At 46.9% G+C, this 19002-nt stretch overlaps 2 protein-coding genes across 4 annotated transcripts in view; one reads left to right on the top strand and one right to left on the bottom strand.

The window, feature by feature from the left end:
* Positions 1-1534: 1534 nt before the first annotated feature.
* Positions 1535-2926, bottom strand: LOC118075842 (protein S100-A12). Its single transcript, XM_060269645.1, has 2 exons — positions 2743-2926; positions 1535-1868 (listed from the first exon to the last, which is right to left on the bottom strand). Exons 1-2 carry the CDS (start codon positions 2893-2895, stop codon positions 1710-1712), a joined length of 312 nt encoding a protein of 103 aa, XP_060125628.1. The 5' UTR covers positions 2896-2926; the 3' UTR covers positions 1535-1709.
* Positions 2927-13106: 10180 nt separating this feature from the next.
* Positions 13107-19002, top strand: part of DENND4B (DENN domain containing 4B) — a 60640-nt gene continuing 54744 nt past the window's right edge. For 2 of the 3 annotated variants that reach the window (XM_060269891.1, XM_060269889.1), the window contains exon 1: positions 13107-13213. The gene's annotated coding sequence lies outside the window, so the exon portion shown is untranslated. Of the gene's footprint in view, positions 13214-15889; positions 17121-19002 lie in introns of those variants that run through there. The other variant, XM_060269890.1, reaches the window with a different exon arrangement.

Here is a 19002-nt window from a genome sequence, read left to right as displayed (position 1 = left end):
TATTATAATGGGCTGCAATCAATCAGCTGCCAAGAGGACTGGGTTTGGATCTTTGAAGGTATTTGAATGATTTTTATGAAGCTTGAAAACCCTTACAACAGCTGAGACGGAAGGAGGACAAGGTACTTTGTGCTTTCAAATGGTTTCCAAATGGTCTTTTTTTCTTCTTGACCTCTCCTGCAAAATAAAGAGATGTGTGTATATAGTTAAAGCTATGGTTTTCCCAGTCATGGTGTATGGAAGTGAGAGCTGGACCATCAAGAAGGCTGATCACCGAAGAATTGATGCTTTTGAATTATGGTGCTGGAGGAGACTCTTGAGAGTCCCATGGACTGCAAGACGATCAAACCTATCCATTCTGAAGGAAATCAGCCCTGAGTGCTCACTGGAAGGACAGATCCTGAAGCTAAGGCTCCAATACTTTGGCCATCTCATGAGAAGAGAAGACTCCCTGGAAAAGACCCTGATGCTGGAAAAGATGGAGGGCACAAGGAGAAGGGGACGACAGAGGACGAGATGGTTGGACAGTGTTCTCGAAGCTACGAACATGAGTTTGACCAAACTGCAGGAGGCAGTGGAAGACAGGAATGCCTGGCGTGCTCTGGTCCATGGGGTCACGAAGAGTCGGACACGACTAAACGACTAAACGACAACAAGTATAGTTGTAGCTATATTATTCTGCCTGACACAGAGGAAAAGAGCAGGGAGGCTCTTGATTTATGCTGAACAAGGAATTTAACAATATGCCCTCCCCCCTTGACGGAGGTTGAATGGACTTTATTTAAAATTATATTTGGACTGAATCAGGAGGGAGAAATTAAGAGCGAGAAGATGAACGGCTGCTAATTAAATCTGACAAGAGGTTTCATTTGTGAAAAGGCTTTATCTTTTGCTGCATGCCGAAGAAGAACCCCAGAGTGGAATTTTAATGGCAGAGAATGGACATCTTATCTGGGAGTGATTTATAGACACAGCCTTGTGCGCAAGCTGGGAACAGTGAAAGGGAAGGAATGTGACGTTGTAAGCATGGCAGTGAACTGGACAAAAGAAGAAAGCAATTAACTCTCCCAACAGACCAGGTCTGAGAACAACATTTATGAAGGACTACACACATGAAATGGATTTTATATTTATGAAAAACAACAAGGGTGCTGTATGTAAGGAAACAGTAAAAGTCAGCTGCGAGAATGGACTAACATCAAGAGAAGGATTATTAAATGGAGATCAAAGAAGGATGAAGTGGCTACATGAGGATGTAATGAACATATGTTTGCAACAGGAGGGGAAAACGTGATTTTTTTTCAAGGAATTGTATTAATTGTGTGATCTGGACTGATTAGTAATATTATTATTATTTTCAACAACAAAAAAGTATTACATTTAAGGCGGTAGATAAAGGATTTGAACAGAAACACCAAGGATGGGGAGTCAAAAGGTTTTAAGGGAATGTTGCATTGAAACTGAACTAAATTTGTAAAATTGTGTGAAAATTAATAAAAATGGATGGAAACGAAACACGAAAAGACCCAGAGAGTTCTCGATTAAATATATTTTATTGTTCTTATGACAAGACTTTGAAGTCTTCTAGTACCCGCGACGTAGCCAGGCAGGGGTGCCTACAATCCATGGGAATGAATGGTCGTCAACGATGGACTCAAGAAAGGGATCCATTGGAAGTGTGGCTGTCTTGCAGGTGGGCCCTGGCTAACTCAGTGCCCCGTCTCGGGCAGGAGGTGGGACCTGTTGTGAGCATCTATGAGAGCAGCCTCCAGCACAGTCAAGAACTCAGTGAACTTCAGCTTCCCGTCACGGTTCTTGTCTGCTTTCTCAAACATCTTCTTGATGTAAGCATCCTGGTTCGTACCCGGCTGCAGATAAGATTAAGGAGGAGGAAGCAGGAAAGGGTTATATTTAATTATTTGTTTATCATTATTATTAATTGCCCGCCCTTCACCCTAAGGTCCTGAGGCAGGTGGCAAGATTAAAACACAACACGAAAACATTTTAATGCCATAGAAATAAGGTGAGCTCTTAAAATATACATCTTCAACATCCCCAAATGCTGTATAAGGAAGGTGCCAGGCTCACCTCTCTAGAGACAGAATTCCACAGCTTTGGGGCCACAGCAGAGAAGACCCTGCCCTGCATCATCACCACCCCCTGAACATCTGCAGGTGGAAGAACTACCGAGGGGTCCCACTTTGCCGATCTCAGCACCCAAGAGGGTCTTGAGGGAATGAGGTGGTCTTTCAGTTATTTGGGGACAGATTCCAGCTCCCATCAGCCCTATCAGGCATGGCCAGTGAGCAGGGGGTTGTGGGAGTTGTAGTCCTGTCCCTGGCCTTAGAAGAAGGCAAGAGCTGATATGTGGTCTCTCCAGCTCAGGAAAAGCAAGAGATGGTCTAGTTCAGGGTTTCCCAAGTCTGGTTCTCCAGCTGTTCTGGGGCTACATTTCCCATCATCCCTGGCCACTGGTCCTGCTAACTAGGGATGATGGGAGCTGTAGTCCCAAGACAGCTGGAGAACTAAGTTGGGGAAACTGGGGTCTAGTTAAAGGCCAAATGTTATTGCACTCCGACTCCCATCAGCTCTATCCAACATGACTAAGGGTCAGGAGATGATGGGAGTTGGAGTCCAGCATCCTCTGGAGGGTCAGAGGAACACGTCCAGCCACCCCCAGGACCTAGAGCTTTGCCCCTATCCCTGTGGCCACAGTTTCCCCAGCTGTTTATCTGTGCTTACAGGTAGGGTGTCCTTCAAGAAAGGCCGGGCTTCTTCCTTCAATAGCTTCTCGAACTCCTTGAACTGCAGGTAGTCGTCCATTGGGTTCCGAATGGCATATTGGTGGAAAATGTGGACAATGCACTCCAAAGCCTTCTCCATGAGAGTTTTCATCTTGCTAAGCCTTTGGGAGGATACAGAGGAGAGGGAGGAAAACGGGAGAGAGGTTCAAGGCTCAGCTCTGCCCATAAGGGGAGTCAGAGGAGTATCCAACATGGGGGCCTCACCTAGACATTGGTGATTTGCAGCACACATAATCTGACCATTGATCATGCTGGCTGGAGCTGATGGGAATCTGAGTCCAACAACATCAGGAATCTGCCTTATAGTGCATCCGTCCCCTGTAGTTGGTTGGACGACAACTCCCATCATCCTTGTCCACTGGACTCTACAGGTTGTGGATGATGGACGTTGTAGTCCACTTGCATCTGGGGGCAAAGCCTGGGCTACACTTACTGGCTGTGGCTCTCCTGGAATTCAGGTGGGTGACATTCTCAAGCCCTACTTCCTCCAAATCAAGTAGGATTCTAGTCCTCATGGTTTTGAACAAAGGGCTGATTTAAAGGGCTGGCATCCAGGACCCAGAAAGAACACATTGAAGCCCCTTGAAAGCAGCTTTTAAAATGAGCCCGCAAATTTGCCTACAAAACGTTTTGACTTGTCTGCTAAGCAAGGCTAATCCATTTCCGGCTACGCCTCCAGTGTAGCCAGGGCAGTGAAAAATAAAATAAGATAATGGACCTTCTAACCGAGCAGGTTGTCAGAAGATAGAAAGAAGGTTCACTCTAGACTCCCTGCAGTAGCCCTAGGTATTTTTGCATTGGCAATGGAAGAAGGGACTCTGGGTTAGCCCTGCTCAGAGCAGCCCCAATGTAATGGATGGACTGGGCTAGCTTAAGTCCGTTCCTTTCAATGGGCCGACTTTGAGTATCCCTTAGTCAGCTACCGCCCTCTGCTTCCTTCGCAGCTAGCAGCAAACCAAGAGAAGGCTGGCTGAGAAGGAGAGCAGTTCCTAAGGGAGCCTGCTTCCAAGCCACCTTCAGGTTGGCTGCCAAGAGATGAGGACTTACCCGAGTTTCCCAAAGGGAGCAGGATCGGAGAAGAGAGGTGGTGTGAATGCTGGCGTCGAGGCAGGCGGGCTTTTATAATCTCCTCGGTTGCGGAAGAGCCTTGCAAATCATCCCGCCTTGTGCTGAGTTCCTCTCCTCTGGAAAGAGCCTCCCATTGCGTAATGCCAAGCAGCACCTGCCACGCCCGCCTTGGCGAAATCAAGGATGCAATCTGTCAGGTGTGACTTAGTTGAGATTCTTGTGCAATTCTAATGGGTATCTGTTCTGCAAGGGCTGGGTACCAGACCTTCCCGGAGCAATCTAGTCATCTCCTGTGCAAAAGAGGCTGCTGGCCATTGGAATCATAGTAGTAGTAGTAGTAGTAGTAGTAGTAGTAGTAATAATTTTTTGCACCCTGCACTTCTGACTGGGTTGCCCCAGCCATTCTGGGCAGCTTCCAACATGTATACAAACATAATCTGATAAAAACAAATCATCTGACCTATCTCCCTGTATTTCAAGGGTCAGCAAACTTTTTCAGCAGGGGGCCGGTCCACTGTCCCTCAGACCTTGTGGGGGGCCGGACTATATTTTGAAAAAAAATATATGAACGAATTCCTATGCCCCACAAATAACCCAGAGATGCATTTTAAATAAAAGGACGCATTCTACTCATGTAAAAACATGCTGATTCCCGGACCATCCGCAGGCCGGATTTAGAAGGCGATTGAGCCGCATCCGGCCCCCGGGCCTTAGTTTGGGGACCCCGGATTTGGTCAACCAAGCAAGCTGCTCGAAGACTGCAAGAAGAGCCTGTGAGACCAGGCCAATGGTCCATCTAGCAACCTCTTCTCATGGTGCCCCCCCCCCGGGATGCCGTAGGAAACCCTCAAGCAGGACGCGAGCACAAGAGCCCTCTCCCCTCCCGAGGTGTGAGAAATTGTGTTGGCCAGCAGGTAATGGCTTTTCCCACCTGCCTTGCCCTACCCTTCAACCCCAGGAGCATTCAAAAAGGAGCTGCTTGCAGAAGAAGAACCCTGAGGGAAGAGAGACTCGTGTTTGCCATCAGGGGGTGGCTGGTTTCATCTGGGCTGCCCGACCTCCAGCCTGAGGAACATTCAGAAGGGTTGTTGTTTAGTCGTTTAGTCGTGTCCGACTCTTCGTGACCCCATGGACCATAGCACGCCAGGCACTCCTGTCTTGCACTGCCTCCCGCAGTTTGGTCAAACTCATGTTGGTAGCTTCGAGAACACTGTCCAACCATCTCGTCCTCTGTCGCCCCCTTCTCCTTGTGCCCTCAATCTTTCCCAACATCAGGGTCTTTTCCAAGGATTCTTCTCTTCTCATGAGGTGGCCAAAGTATTGGAGCCTCAGTTTCACGATCTGTCCTTCCAGGGAGCACTCAGGGCTGATTTCCTTCAGAATGGATAGGTTTGATCTTCTTGCAGTCCATGGGACTCTCAAGAGTCTCCTCCAGCACCATAATTCAAAAGCATCAATTCTTCGGCGATCAGCCTTCTTTATGGTCCAGCTCTCACTTCCATACATCACTACTGGGAAAACCATAGCTTTAACTATACGGACCTTTGTCGGCAAGGTGATGTCTCTGCTTTTTAAGATGCTGTCTAGGTTTGTCATTTTCAGAAGGGAGTTGCTGCCAAAGGCATCATGTTGTATTTTAATGAATGGAGTGAAAGTTTATGAGTCATGGGCGTGTGGCGAGTGTGTGTATGAACTTTGTTATGTCGTGAGTGTGATTTCAGCTCTTCGTGAAGTCAGCTCAGAATAGTGATTCAGCATACTAGCAAGGAACTGCTAGGAGTCAAGTATAACAAGAACAGTCTTCTTTATTGCAGTAGGAATCTTGACTGACTGGAGGGAAAGGGTGAGCTCCTTTTATACTCTCAGGAGCAGGGGTTGGGGAAAGGATACACTTAGATTTTGGCAGGAACCTATCAGAGTGAGGATCCAAATTGTGCTAACAAGTTGTTAACCAATAGCAACTGTCACCGCACCCATTTGAATCGCCCAAGAACGGGAAAGGTAGTTACAGGACTAGCAGAGAAACTCATGTACACAAATTAAACCAATACATAACAAACTTAACAGTCCTTAGTTCATTCTTCAGTTGCTAATTTATAAATGTTGTTAATATCGCTTTATAGATTATAAATGCTGTATTGATTTGTTAATCATATACATAATAGGACTTTAATTGTGACGTTTCTTTTGCCACTTTGTTAACCATTTCGCTGATGATTTGTTAATTGTTCTATTCTATTTATGCTGCTATTGTGACGTCCTGTTATGTTCCAGCTTGTTATTGTTATGTATTGTTTGTAAGCCACTTTCATTTATTTGAATGAAAAGAGGCATAGAAATATAATCAATCAATCAGCGCTGCCTGAATAAATTTAGCCTCTGTAAATCAACACAGCGGCCTCCTGGTTTTGTTGTGCTACAACACCCCGAATTAACACAACCAAGTTGGGTATTATGGGATTTGTAATCCAAAAACAAATGGAGAACACCAGGCTATCTACCCCTGAGCTGGATGAAGAAGAAGCCAAGCAAACTGGAAAACAGATTTTAAATTCACGGCATGTTGTACGCTGAAAGAAAATTATATGAAAATGATGGACAGGTGGTATTTGATTCATGCGGGTGGCGCTGTGGTCTTGAATAAATTCAGCTTTTTGGTAAAATTCTGACCCCGCGGGTAACAGATTTTTTCAAAAAAATGTTTTTCCGCAGGTTAAGTTGTTGAATCCTGATTATTATTATTTTGCCTATGATAAAAAACCCTTCTGTTTCCACCGCCAAATGTATCAGGGGAGGATTTGCAACAGTTTGGCACCATTTTTGAGTGAATTGGATAACTTCACATTTTAGGTGAAATTCTGACCCACGGGTCACGGATTTTTTCAAAAAAATGTTTTTCCGCAGGTTAAGTTGTCAACGCCTGATGTTTTCCCCTATGATTAAAACCCTTCTGTTTCCACCGCCAAACGTATCGGGGGAGCATTTGCAACAGTTTGGCACCATTTTTGAGTGAATTGATTAACCAGATTTTTGGTGAAATTCTGATTCAGGGATTTTTTCAAAAAAATATTTTTCCGCAGGTTAAGTTGCAGAGGCCTGATTTTTTTTGCCTATGATAAAAAAAACCTTATTTATCCACTGCCAAACGTATCAGGGGAGGATTTGCAACAGTTTGGCGCCATTTGTGAGTGAATTGGATAACTTGAGATTTTTGTTGAAATTCTGGGATTTGTTCAAAAAAAAATGTGTTTCCGCAGGTTAAGTTGTCGAGGCCTGATTTTTTTGCCAATGATAAAAACAGCTTCTGTTTCCACTGCAAAAAAAATCAGGGGAAGATTTGCAACAGTTTGGCACCATTTTTGAGTGAATTGGATAATGTTGTAAAAATTTTGCAGAGCTACACGGCCCTAGAATTAAGTGGATCCTTGACCCAGGAAGAGTCCAGGTATCCTGGCAAGCAGACAAAGTTTAAGCGTCTCCTGCCCACCAAATAACAGAGACCAAACCAGGACGTGCGAAGCAAGGCACTTTTATTTTTGCTGTTGCAACAGGGTCCTTCCTCTCACACAGGAGAACAAGGAAGGAACCCCAAACAAAGATGTCTTGTCCTTAAAAAGAGATTTGAAATTGGTTTCAGCCCACCCCCCAGAAGCATCATCCATATGTCACAGAAGGGGTGTAGCCCAAGACCCCTCTCCCTAGATTCATCATAGGTACATCATGAAAGGGGAGGTCTGGTGGCAGTAATCTGAGCATCCTGGACCCTGCCCCCTGCCCCCAAAACCTAATCAACAAAATTGAGAGATATTTACATTTCCCTGTTTCCCAGCCAAGTTAATCACACCCTTTTGTCTGGCAGTCAGGTATCAGGATGCCAGGGATTATCACTTTAATTCCTGAGACAATGAGAAGGTTCCCCCCACCCCACTTCTTCCTTGCAGAGGAACACCTGGTCAGAGAGAGTCAAAATGGTGTCAGTCAGGCCTGTTTTCCTGTGCTGCTTCAGACATGTTTCTGTACATTCATGTACATGTTTTATGAACAATTATTATATATATATATGACCTCAAAATTCTTATAACAATATCATCATATTTTTTGTGAAATTCTGACCTGCGGGTCAGGGATTTGCTCAAAACAATGCGTTTTCGCAGGTTAAGTTGTCGAGGCCTGATGGTTTTGCCTATGAGAAAAACCCTTCTGTTTCCACCGCCAAACGTATCAGGGGAGGATTTGCAAAAGTTTGGGTTGGGGATGCTTGTGTTATAGGATGGGTCTTTTTCCTAAGCGATGGGGTAGTTGCTACTTCATGGCACCACTAGATGGCAGTCTGAGACTTGCTCACTTTCCTTTTGTCACCAGCATTGCATTTTTTAAAAGAGATTTGGTTTGTGCCTTGTTTTAATTCTGTTGGAGTTTAATTGCAGTTGTCTTTTGTATGTCTTAGCTCCCCCCCCCCCTATTTTATCTGTGTCATTTCAATTTGTGTAAGCCGCCTTGAGTTCCAATCTGAGGAAAAGGCAGGATAAAAGTTAAGATAATACTGGTGATAATTCATGGGTCCTTTTCATATTCTGAGGTTGTTATCCGGTCCAAAAATACCACCAAGAACCAGGACATACTGTAGCTGTGCTGCCCATGCATTGCTTGTAAGCGTACATATGTAAACTTTGAAGTTACCCGGAATCTATTTCCTAGTGGGAAAGGAAGTTACTTTTCATGCAATGGGAAATTCCAAATGGGAAGATTATGTGGTTGGCATTGGAGAAGGGAAAGGAACGGCAGGGTGTGCTTGAGTACGTACAGAGTGCTTTTCCTCCAGCGCTTAGTGTCTGCGAAGAGCCTGCAACACACATCAAGGCTTACTGGGAAATAATATAGGCTACAGTGGTACCTCGGTTGTCGAATGCTTCAGAAGTCGAACGTTTCAGCTTTCGAATGCCGACAACCTGGAAGTAAATGCTTCCGTTTTCGAACACGCCTCGGAAGTCGAACAGTTTTCGAGGTGCGTTTCCCCATTTTCTCAATGGAAATTGCCGCCCACCCGTTGTGCCTCGGTTGTCTAACATTTCAGAAGTCGAATGGTCTTCCGGAACCGATTATTACGTTCAACAACCGAGGTACCACAGTACAATGAAATGAAAAAGATGTTCAAAATAACATTTGTAAAAAAAAAAACCCAGAAGCCTTTCTCTTGGGAGTTATAGGGACAGAACTGCTTAAATTGTATAGAAACTTATTCATCTTCGCGACTACAGCGGCAAGAATGTTACTTGCCCCAAAATGGAAAGAAGAAGAAGTCCCAGCAAAGAAAGGATGGATGCAAAAACTAATGGAATACTGTATGCAGAAATGGCAAAACTTACTGGAAGATAGCAAACTTTTTTTATAAAGGAGTGGAAATGGTTTATTGAATATTTACAAATAAATTGTAAACAGATAAAAACACTGGCGGGATTATTGTAATAACCTGAAGTTGCATAAGAGTTTATATTTAAAGTAGATAAACAAATGAGTAAGTGAATTTGTATATGCAGAAGATATTAAAAATAAATTTAAGGACCTGCAGAAAGAGGGGAAAGGCGATCAAGTTTAAAAATGTCAAAATGATTGTGAAATCAGTGAAATGTATGTATCTGAAAAGTATAAATTTTAAAAAATATATAAAAAATAAGGTTGGGAACAGGGGAGGCTGTACCATTTGAGTAGCCTCACTCTGACCTCACCTGCCTGGCCTCTTTTTTTACCACCAGTCTAGGAGGTGGTAATGCCTGTCAGAAGCATATCGACAAGATGGCAGTCGTGCAGACTGGCAGTCGAAATGATGAAAGGCCTGGAAACCAAGCTTTGTGGAGAACAGGATGTTTAGCCCAGAGAAGAGAAGATGGAGAGGCGATACGATAGCCATATCTCAGGCATCCCCAAACTTCGGCCCTGCAGATATTTTGGCCTCCAACTCCCATGATCCCTAGCTAACAGGACCAGTGGTCAGGGATGATGGGAATTGTAGTCCAAAACATCTGGAGGGCCGAAATTTGGGGGTGCCTGCCATATCTGAAGGGCCGTCATGTGGGAAATGGAGCAAGCTTGTTTTCTCCTGCTCTGGAAATTGATGTAAAAATTGGGCTTTTTCTGCCCAACTCCCCGAAGGACTCCGAGTCCCCGAAGTCCATGATCGGTCAGAGAAAAATGGATAGAGGCTGGATCCAGTGGAAAGCAAGGCAGATGTTTATTTTTCTGTTGCAACAGACTTCCCTACCCTCCTTTCCAAGGAGGGGGAGACCCTGTACTAAAGTGTGCAGGAACCTTTAAAGACTTTTGACATTGTCCAACCCCCTTAGCCAAAGACCACCCCAAAATCAGCATATATACATCATAGGACAGGGGTCCCCAAACTAAGGCCCGGGGGCCGGATGCGACCCGATCGCCTTCTAAATCCGGCCCGTGGATGGTCCGGGAATCAGCATGTTTTTACATGAGTAGATGTGTCCTTTTATTTAAAATGCATCTCTGGGTTATTTGTGGGGCCTGCCTGGTGTTTTTACACGAGTATAATGTGTCCTTTTATTTTAAATGTATCTCTGGGTTATTTGTGGAGCATAGGAATTCGTTCATATTTTTTTCCAAAATATAGTCCGGCCCCCCACAAGGTCTGAGGGACAGTGGACCGGCCCCCTGCTGAAAAAGTTTGCTGACCCCTGTCATAGGAGGTGGTCTACAGCGGAAATCTTGATAATGGTCACTGATTGCATTACCTGGGCAGCCTGACCATTCTTTTGCAATGGTTAATTCTTTGGTTTCTGAATCCAGGTCACAGGCTCACCCTATTCATACACAGGATTTGTAAGTGAAAAGACAGGATTTGTAAGCGATAAACAATGGGAAGGCTTTCCCCATTTGGCTCCCTTACTGCAGAGGAATATTTAAGGTCATTGGAAGAGTCAAAATGGCTTCAGGATTGCTCTCCTGTACTTTTTCAGACTGAGATCCAGCTCCGGGGGTCTTCTAGTGGTTCCCTCCAGGGAACCGGGCAGAGGGCCTTCTCGGTAGTGGCACCTGCCCTGTGGAACACCCTCCCAGGAGATGCCCAGGAGATAAGCAACTATGTAACCAGAAGACATCTGAAGGAAGGTTTTTTTAAAGTTTTATTATGTTTTACATCTGAAGGCAGCCCTGTTTAGGGAAGTTTTTAATAACGTAGCGTAACTGATGTTTTAATGTATTTTTAACCTTCTGTTGGAAGCCACCCAGAGTGGCTGGGGAGATGCGCCCAGATGGGCAGGGGTAGAAATAAATTGTTGTTGTTGTTGTTGTTGTTGTTGTGTATCTGTTGGAAGCTGCGCACAATTTCTGGGGCAATCCACTCAGATGAGCAGAGTACAAATAATAAAATTATTATAATAATTATTAATAGTCTTAAAGGAACTCTGGTCCACCTAAAGATTCATGCCCTCCATCTGCCACCTGGCGAGTTCAGGTACGACTTGAAGGTCTGGCAACCATAACTTGTTTTAAGCATTGTTGTTGTTTAGTCGTTTAGTCGTGTCCGACTCTCCGTGACCCCCTGGACCAGAGCACGCCAGGCACTCCTGTCTTCCACTGCCTCCCGCAGTTTGGTCAAACTCATGTTGGTAGCTTCGAGAACACTGTCCAACCATCTCGTCCTCTGTCGTCCCCTTCTCCTAGTGCCCTCCATCTTTCCCAACATTAGGGTCTTTTCCAGGGAGTCTTCTCTTCTCATGAGGTGGCCAAAGTATTGGAGCCTCAGCTTCAGGATCTGTCCTTCCAGTGAGCACTCAGGGCTGATTTCCTTCAGAATGGATAGGTTTGATCTTCTTGCATAATTCAAAAGCATCAATTCTTCGGCGATCAGCCTTCTTTATGGTCCAACTCTCACTTCCCTACATCACTAAGGGGGAAACCATAGCTTTAACTGTACGGACCTTTGTCAGCAAGGTGATGTCTCTGCTTTTTAAGATGCTGTCTAGGTTTGTCATTGCTTTTCTCCTAAGAAGCAGGCATCTTTTAATTTCGTGACTGCTGTCACCATCTGCAGTGATCATGGAGCCCAAGAAAGTAAAATCTCTCACTGCCTCCATTTCGTCCCCTTCTATTTGCCAGGAGGTGATGGGACCAGTGGCCATGATCTTGGTTTTTTTTTTTATGTTGAGCTTCAGACCATATTTTGAAGTCTCCTCTTTCACCCTCTGTTTTAAGCATACAGTATATTTAATAATGTATTTTGTGTAACATTTTCTTGTGTTTTACGTTATCGTTGTAAGGTGAAGGGTCGTGGGACGGCAACGGCAACAGCAGCAGCAGCAACAACAACAGAAAAAATCAAGAAATCTGGAGGGGCCTTATGAGGAACGGTTGAGGGAGCTGGGTTTGTTAAGAGAAAAAGTGAGAGGACATATGATTGCCACCTTCAAATATCTTAAAGGCTGCCCCATGGAAGAGGGAACAAGCTTGTGTCCTCCTGATCTGGAGGGCAGGACTCGAACCCAGGGCTTCAAGTTGCAAGAAAGGAGGTTCCAACTGAACATCAGAAAAAACTTTCCGACAGTGAAAGCTGTTCCAAAGTGGACAGCTCTCCCTTGGGAGGGGGTGGGCTCTCCTTCCTTGGAGGTTTCTAAGCAGAGGTTGGGGGGGGGGTCTGCGATGGATGCTTTGAGCTGAGACTCCTGCTTTGCAGAGGGGTTGGTCTAGAGACGACCCTTCCCACTCTGAGATCCTACAGGTGAAACTCGGAAAATTGGAATATCGTCGAAAAGTGCATTTGTTTCAGTAAAAAGGTGAAACCAATGCATGAGATAGATGCATGACATGCAAAGCAAGACATGTCAAGCCTTTATTTGTTGTAATTGTAATTATTTGTCGTTTGGCGGGTCAATTACAAATGGAATGTAATTAATGAAATGTAATAGCGATGTTTATTTTTGTAACTATTTGTTTTATTACTGTGGAATTTCCAAAAGAAAGCACTTGTAAAAATTAAAAAAAAAAGTTGCATTACTGAAATAAATGCACTTTTCGACGACATTCAGTTTTCCGAGTTTCACTTGTATGCTTCTATGGAGGGCGCCACAGGTCTTTCCCGCCGCCCCCCTTCCCCCCTGAATCCTATGAATCAAGTGGGGGGGAGGGGCTGAGTTCTCTCCAGGGTCCTCCTCTGCGGCAGGTGGCGCACTTTCCGCCTCGGCGGAGGGGGGGGAGGAGGAGGAAGGAGGAGGAGCGGGGCTGAGCAGCTGAGCGCAGGCAGGCCGGGCCAGGCTATGGCGTGGGCTGGAGGGTAGCAAGGAGCGGCAGCGCAGCCGCCGCCACCGCCGGAGTTTGCCCAGGTAAGGAGACGCGTGCATTGGGTGATATGCAAGGCAAGGCAAGGCAAGGCAATGCCTCGCCTTCGCCCCCTTCCTTCGCCTCCCTCCCCCTTAGCAGCGACCCCTTCGTTTTCTCTCCCTTCCCTTTCCAAGCCCATCTTTCTCATCCCGGCCCTCCCCCCCTCCCAACTTCTGACAGAGACCCCCCACACAGCCCAGCCCCTGCACTCCCCTTGGGGTCTGGTTTTTGAAAAGAGGAATTTGCCTTCCCCCTCCAAAAAAAAAAAAAAACCCAACAACAACAGTCCCAACCCAACTCTGCTTCTCTCTCTTTTATTTTTAACACCCCCCCCCTTTTTTGCGGACACACTTTCCTCCTCTTCCTTCCCCCCTCCCCCTCCCCCCCCATAAATAAGAATCAATTGTCAGCCGGGGATTGCATCACTTCTTCCCCAGACAGGGGCCAATTCTGCTAGGAACTAGATCCTCTGCCCATTCTCAGTGCGTCTTCCTGATTGCTCCTCCTGTTGTATTCCCCCCCCCCATTTGAGCCTTATTTATCTCTTTTTTTCCCCCGGGAGGAGGATGCACTTTAAGCCCTCTCCCCCCCCCCTTTCCCAGTTCCTAGTCTGCTTTCCTCCTCTCTGACACAGTAGACTGGGGAGGCGGCAGCAATGGAGACCTTGAACTGTTGTTTATTTGTTTGTTTGGGTGGGTGGGTGGGTGGGCGGGCGGGGGGGGGGATCTGCAATGGCTACTGCCTTGCCACCCACCTACCCGCTGTCAAGACCAGTTAGAGGCCGCAGTTCCCAGGAGTATTTCCAAGTCCTCTCCAACCATCCCCAAATCTCTCCCTCTCACACGCACATGATTGAAACCTCAGTTCTTGCCCGCATTCCTTTATACCTCCTCCCCATGATATCCTGAACCGAAGACTTTTTTATTATTATTTAAAGAGAGGGGGAATGCCACTTCCCCCCACCTATCCACAATATACTCACAAACTGCCTCGCCCCCCCAAAAAAAAACTCTTCCTGGAGCCCCTCGCAATATTTATTTCTTCTTTTCTGCCGATTAATTTTTACTGGTTTTCAGAAATCAGCATCAAATTCATTCAGATTTGCCGCTCTCCCAATATTTTGACTGGCCTTCCCCCCCCCCCTTCTCTGCTTTCAGACACCCCACAGAGCAACCACTCCCCCCCCCTTAGGAGTTTCACAGCCCCCCACCCCCTTGCTCCACCTCAGAGACGTGTTGTTCCAAATCTGGCAGGTGTCTGTGGGCCTTATTATCATATTTTGGTGTTTTTTTTAGAACATTTCTGGTTTCCTCCTCTGCAGTTCTCACTTCCCGATACTCGGGGCAACACCTGGCTTCTCTTGCGCGGCCAACAGCCGTCGCAGAATTGTTTTATTCTTATTTATTCAATTTATGTATTTCTCACTCACCTTTCCCGTCTTGCCCAGAGCTGAGCTATATCCCCTCTGCTCCGCTTCTGGTGGAGGGGGTGCCGAGGCCTCTTCCCAGCTCTCAGCATCAGAATAGAAGAAGCAGAGACCGGCGGCAGGATCAGGCCTAAGGCCCATCCAGTCCAGCACCCTGTCCTCGCAAGGGGTCAACTAGGTGCCTCAATGGGAAACCAGCCAGCAGGATCCGAGCATACGAGCGCTGTCTCCTTTCCTGCGGTTTCCAACAACTGGGATTCAGAAGCAGGGAGACATGGCCTAGCCATAATGGCCAGCAGTCCTCCCCTCCATGAATCTGTCTCATCCTTTTAAAGCCATCCGAGTTGGGGGCCATCTCTGCTTCCTGCCGTTGTGAGTTCCGCAGTTTCACGAAGAAGTCCTTGCTTCTGTTTGTCCTGAAACTTCCCTTTTCAGCTTCAACGGGTGCCACCGAGTTCTAGGGTTTACGAGAGAGGAAGGAAAACTTTTCTCTTAACTGCTTTTCCCCTGTGCCAGGCAGAATTCTATAAGCTTCTGTCCTGTCGCCTCAGTTCTCTAAACTGAAATCACTTTACTCCCCGCCCCCCCTCCCCAGTGGTGGCATCTCGCCGTCTAATACCCAGATTAATATCTGGCCCGATCTGTTCTGTGGCTTCTCCCCAGACAGCTGTTGTCTCAGGAAAAATATTGGGGGTGAGGGGGGGTGGCGGCTGCAGCTGCACAGAGAGCCCATTGTCGTCATCCTCCAGCTGCGTGTCAGTTTCTTTCATGCAATTTCTTTATTTCGTTTATTCGATAAGATGCATTTATTTATTTGCCTTCGCTAGGAGGTTCCGAGACGGGATGCAGCAAATAGAAAATGCAGCTTTTAAAACAGTATTTTTAAAAAAATAAAATAAAATGCATAAAAGCCATTCCAAAAAAAGGGAACGGCGTAATATAAATTCAGCAAAGGAGGTGGGTCGCTTTTCGCAGAGGATGAGGTTTCTTCCTGCAGCGTGTTGTTAAACTGCGGAACTCACTGCTGCAGGAGGCCGCCAACTTGGACGTGAGAAGACGATGCTTGGACGTGAGAAGACGGGCCATTGGCTGATCTGGTCAGCCACAGTGAGAACAGGATGATTAACCCAGCTGGGGTTTGGGCCTGATCCGGAAGGGTTACTCTGATGTTCTCCTTTCGTTAATAATGATACGATGAGAAAGATGATTTGGGGGGAGGGGCGGTTGTTCTTGGTGATTTCCTAAGGGGGTTTTTTTTTTTTTTGTACTTCTGCAAACCTCTGGGTTCTCTCCAGGTGGCCTCAGCCTAACAAACAGCCGAGAGGGAAGAGGTTCAAGAGCAGTGTTAGAAACTCAGATATATAAGCTCAGGGTAAGTCTTATTTTTCAAATGACAGACTGACTGTGATTGATGATCAGTTAAACATCTGGCTAGTTCAGATGACCGCCTTGAGCTCGGCTAAGAGCTTTGAGAACTTAAAGAAAAGCCTTTGATCCAGGGACAGTCCACATATAGATTGGCCTATTCCGACCTCTTTTTCTTAATGGCGGCACGGACCATTCATAACATAGGGATATTCTTCACAACCGTGAGCAGGGCAGAGGGGTGGGGTAAGTGAAGACAAGCGACAACAATTAGCTATAAGGTTGTTCACTGCTCCTGCTTAGGCTGCACAGAAAAAGCATTTTGGTTCCCGAAATTCATTCTGATCTTGCAAATAAAATATAACTGATAGAATTCTACAGGATGGGGTGTTAGTGTGCAGAAACAGTCGAGATCCAAGGATCCCCAGGCATGCACCTCTAGATGGTGGAGATGTCTGGCCCGGGCATCTTCACTCGGTCGCAAGCGGCCAATAGCCAGGTGCAAAATGAGCCTGACACCTGGCTAATTTCGAACACTGCCTTGTTTGCAGAATTCCCCTTGGGGCATCTGCTTGGCTGCTTGGCCTGATCCAGCTATAGGACTCTCCTGATGCTCGTGTAGAACCTCCAGCTCTAGAGGCAGTCTATCCTGATTCCTTGGTTCTTAGGGGCAATTGTCTGGTGTGAGGTCAGGATGCTGTGCTAGACGGGCTCGCTTCAGCACTTTGCAAGGAGCGACTCAGGCCTCTTTTGCATTGTCAAGCTCCCGCTTTCTCTCCGGGCGCAAGGGAGCTTTCCTTTCTCCCTCTGCTCAGCAAGAAGCAGAACTGGGACTTCCCAGTTTCTTCCCCTGCCTGGCTTCTCCTCAAAGAGGGTGTCGCCCACCCTGGCCTTCTCCGGTCACACTTCCCTTTCCCAGAGCTCTGGGAGTTTTCGCTTCCTCCCTCCTCCCTCACTTTCTCTGCCCTAATCCTGGCACTGCAAATTGCTCGCTCCCTTCCTGAGTTGAAGGGCAGCACTGAGTGTTCCTCCGCTGCCACCCGCTTCCAACAGTGCAATTATCACACCTGCGGTCCCAAGACTTCGGAGAAGTTTAGTGCCCGGGGCCGGATCCAGCCGTAAGTCGTCCCTGTCGGAAGCCACATCCCTGCGTGGCGAGCGCTTCTCTGCGCCTGAGGGCTTGCTCCCTGCTCAGGAGGGTTGTAACAGCTGGGAGAGGGGCCATTGAAGGCTGGATGTGGCCCTCCGGATCCCCTCTCCAGTCCTCGGGACCCTTCTCAGGCCACACCCCTCCCTAAGCCACGCCCCTCCCTGCCTATTAGCAATGCCCCCTGCCCGGAATGTAGCCTGTAATATGGATCTGTTGCTCGGCCCATCAGTGGCATGCGGCCCCCAGAACGTTCTCCAGAAGGGAATGTGGCCCTCGAGCCAAGAAAGCTTTCCCCACCCTGCTGTCTGGGGGTGCTTATGGGGCATCCCCTGCTCTCTTCCAGGATCACTTTCACTCTGAAAGTTGGCCTAATTCCCCCCCCCCCCATTTATGAATGGGCAAAAAGTCTCTCAGAAGCTTCGATCCCCGGTGTCTTCCAGGCAGAAATTTTCCCCCCTGCCCTAAATCCTGGAGAGCTGTTGCAAGTCAGTGTACTATATACAGTACTGAGTGACGTGGCTCAACCACCTGACTTCGTGCAAGGCAGCTCCCTATACATTCTTTTGCTCAGATTAATGAGGACTAGAACCTTGCGTTGTTGTTTTTTTTTTTTTGACTGAGGCTGCAGCTCAGTGTGTAGAGCTCTGCGTGCAGGAGGTCCCAGGCTCGAACTCCAACATCTCCAGGCTAGCCAGTGTATGTGATATTGAGCTAGGTGGGCTAAGGGCCTGACTCTGTTACATGCATTTTCCTGAGGTCCCGTGAGAAGTGAGCTCAGCCAAAGACTTTTGAGTTGTGCTTTCAACAGTAATCTGATGCCTGGAAAAAGCAAACTAGGAACACCCGTCTCCTGCTGTTTCCTGTTTTTGCGCTGGGTATATGGATGGATTGTTTTTTGACTTTTTTTGGGCGAGTGGATGGGGGACAGTTGTCAGAAGCAGAGTAGAAACAGCGGCTTTGCAGGGCAGAGGGCCTTGTGGGAAGCCAGTGTGGCATCAACTAGACTCCCGGGTTCGGTGCTTGCCAAACCTTTTCCTTGACATGCTAGCTTTCTGCAGGCAAGGGCTTTCCCTGCTCTATATGCATACCTGCAGTGTGGGAACATTAATAGAATCCTAGAACCCATGAGGGTAGCGCTGTGAGTTAAACCACAGAACCTAGGGCTTGCCGATCAGAAGGTCGGCGGTTCAAATCGCTGCGGCGGGGCGAGCTCCCATTGCTCGGTCCCAGCTCCTGCCAACCTAGCAGTTCAAAAGCACGTCAAAGTGCAAGTAGATAAAGTGCTACAGCAGGAAGGTAAACGGCGTTTCCGTGCGCTGCTCTGGTTCGCCAGAAGCGGCTTTGTCATGTGGTACAGTAATAGTACCACTGTATTCTGCTCTGGTCAGACCTCACCTGGAGTACTGTGTCCAGTTCTGGGCACCACAGTTCAAGAAGGATACAGACAAGCTGGACCATGTCAAGAGGAGGGCAACCAAAATGGTCAAAGGCCTGGAAATGATGCCTTATGAGGAACGGCTTAGGGAGCTGGGTATGTTTAGCCTGGAGAAGAGAAGGTTAAGGGGTGATATGATAGCCATGTTCAAATATATAAAAGGATGTCATATAGAGGAGGGAGAAAGGTTGTTTTCTGCTGCTCCAGAGAAGCGGACACGGAGCAATGGATTCAAACTACAAGAAAGAAGATTCCACCTAAACATTAGGAAGAACTTCCTGACAGTAAGAGCTGTTTGGCAGTCTGTTCACTCCTGGGCTACACTATCCACATCAGGAAGTTTATTCGGCTTTACGCCCATCATAAAACACAACACAACAAAATAAATCAAATAAAACAGCGGACTCGTTCAAGC

Source organism: Zootoca vivipara, chromosome 17 (assembly GCF_963506605.1).
Source record: "Zootoca vivipara chromosome 17, rZooViv1.1, whole genome shotgun sequence".
Taxonomy (NCBI): domain Eukaryota; kingdom Metazoa; phylum Chordata; class Lepidosauria; order Squamata; family Lacertidae; genus Zootoca; species Zootoca vivipara.
This window is presented reverse-complemented; position numbering and strand designations above follow the sequence as displayed.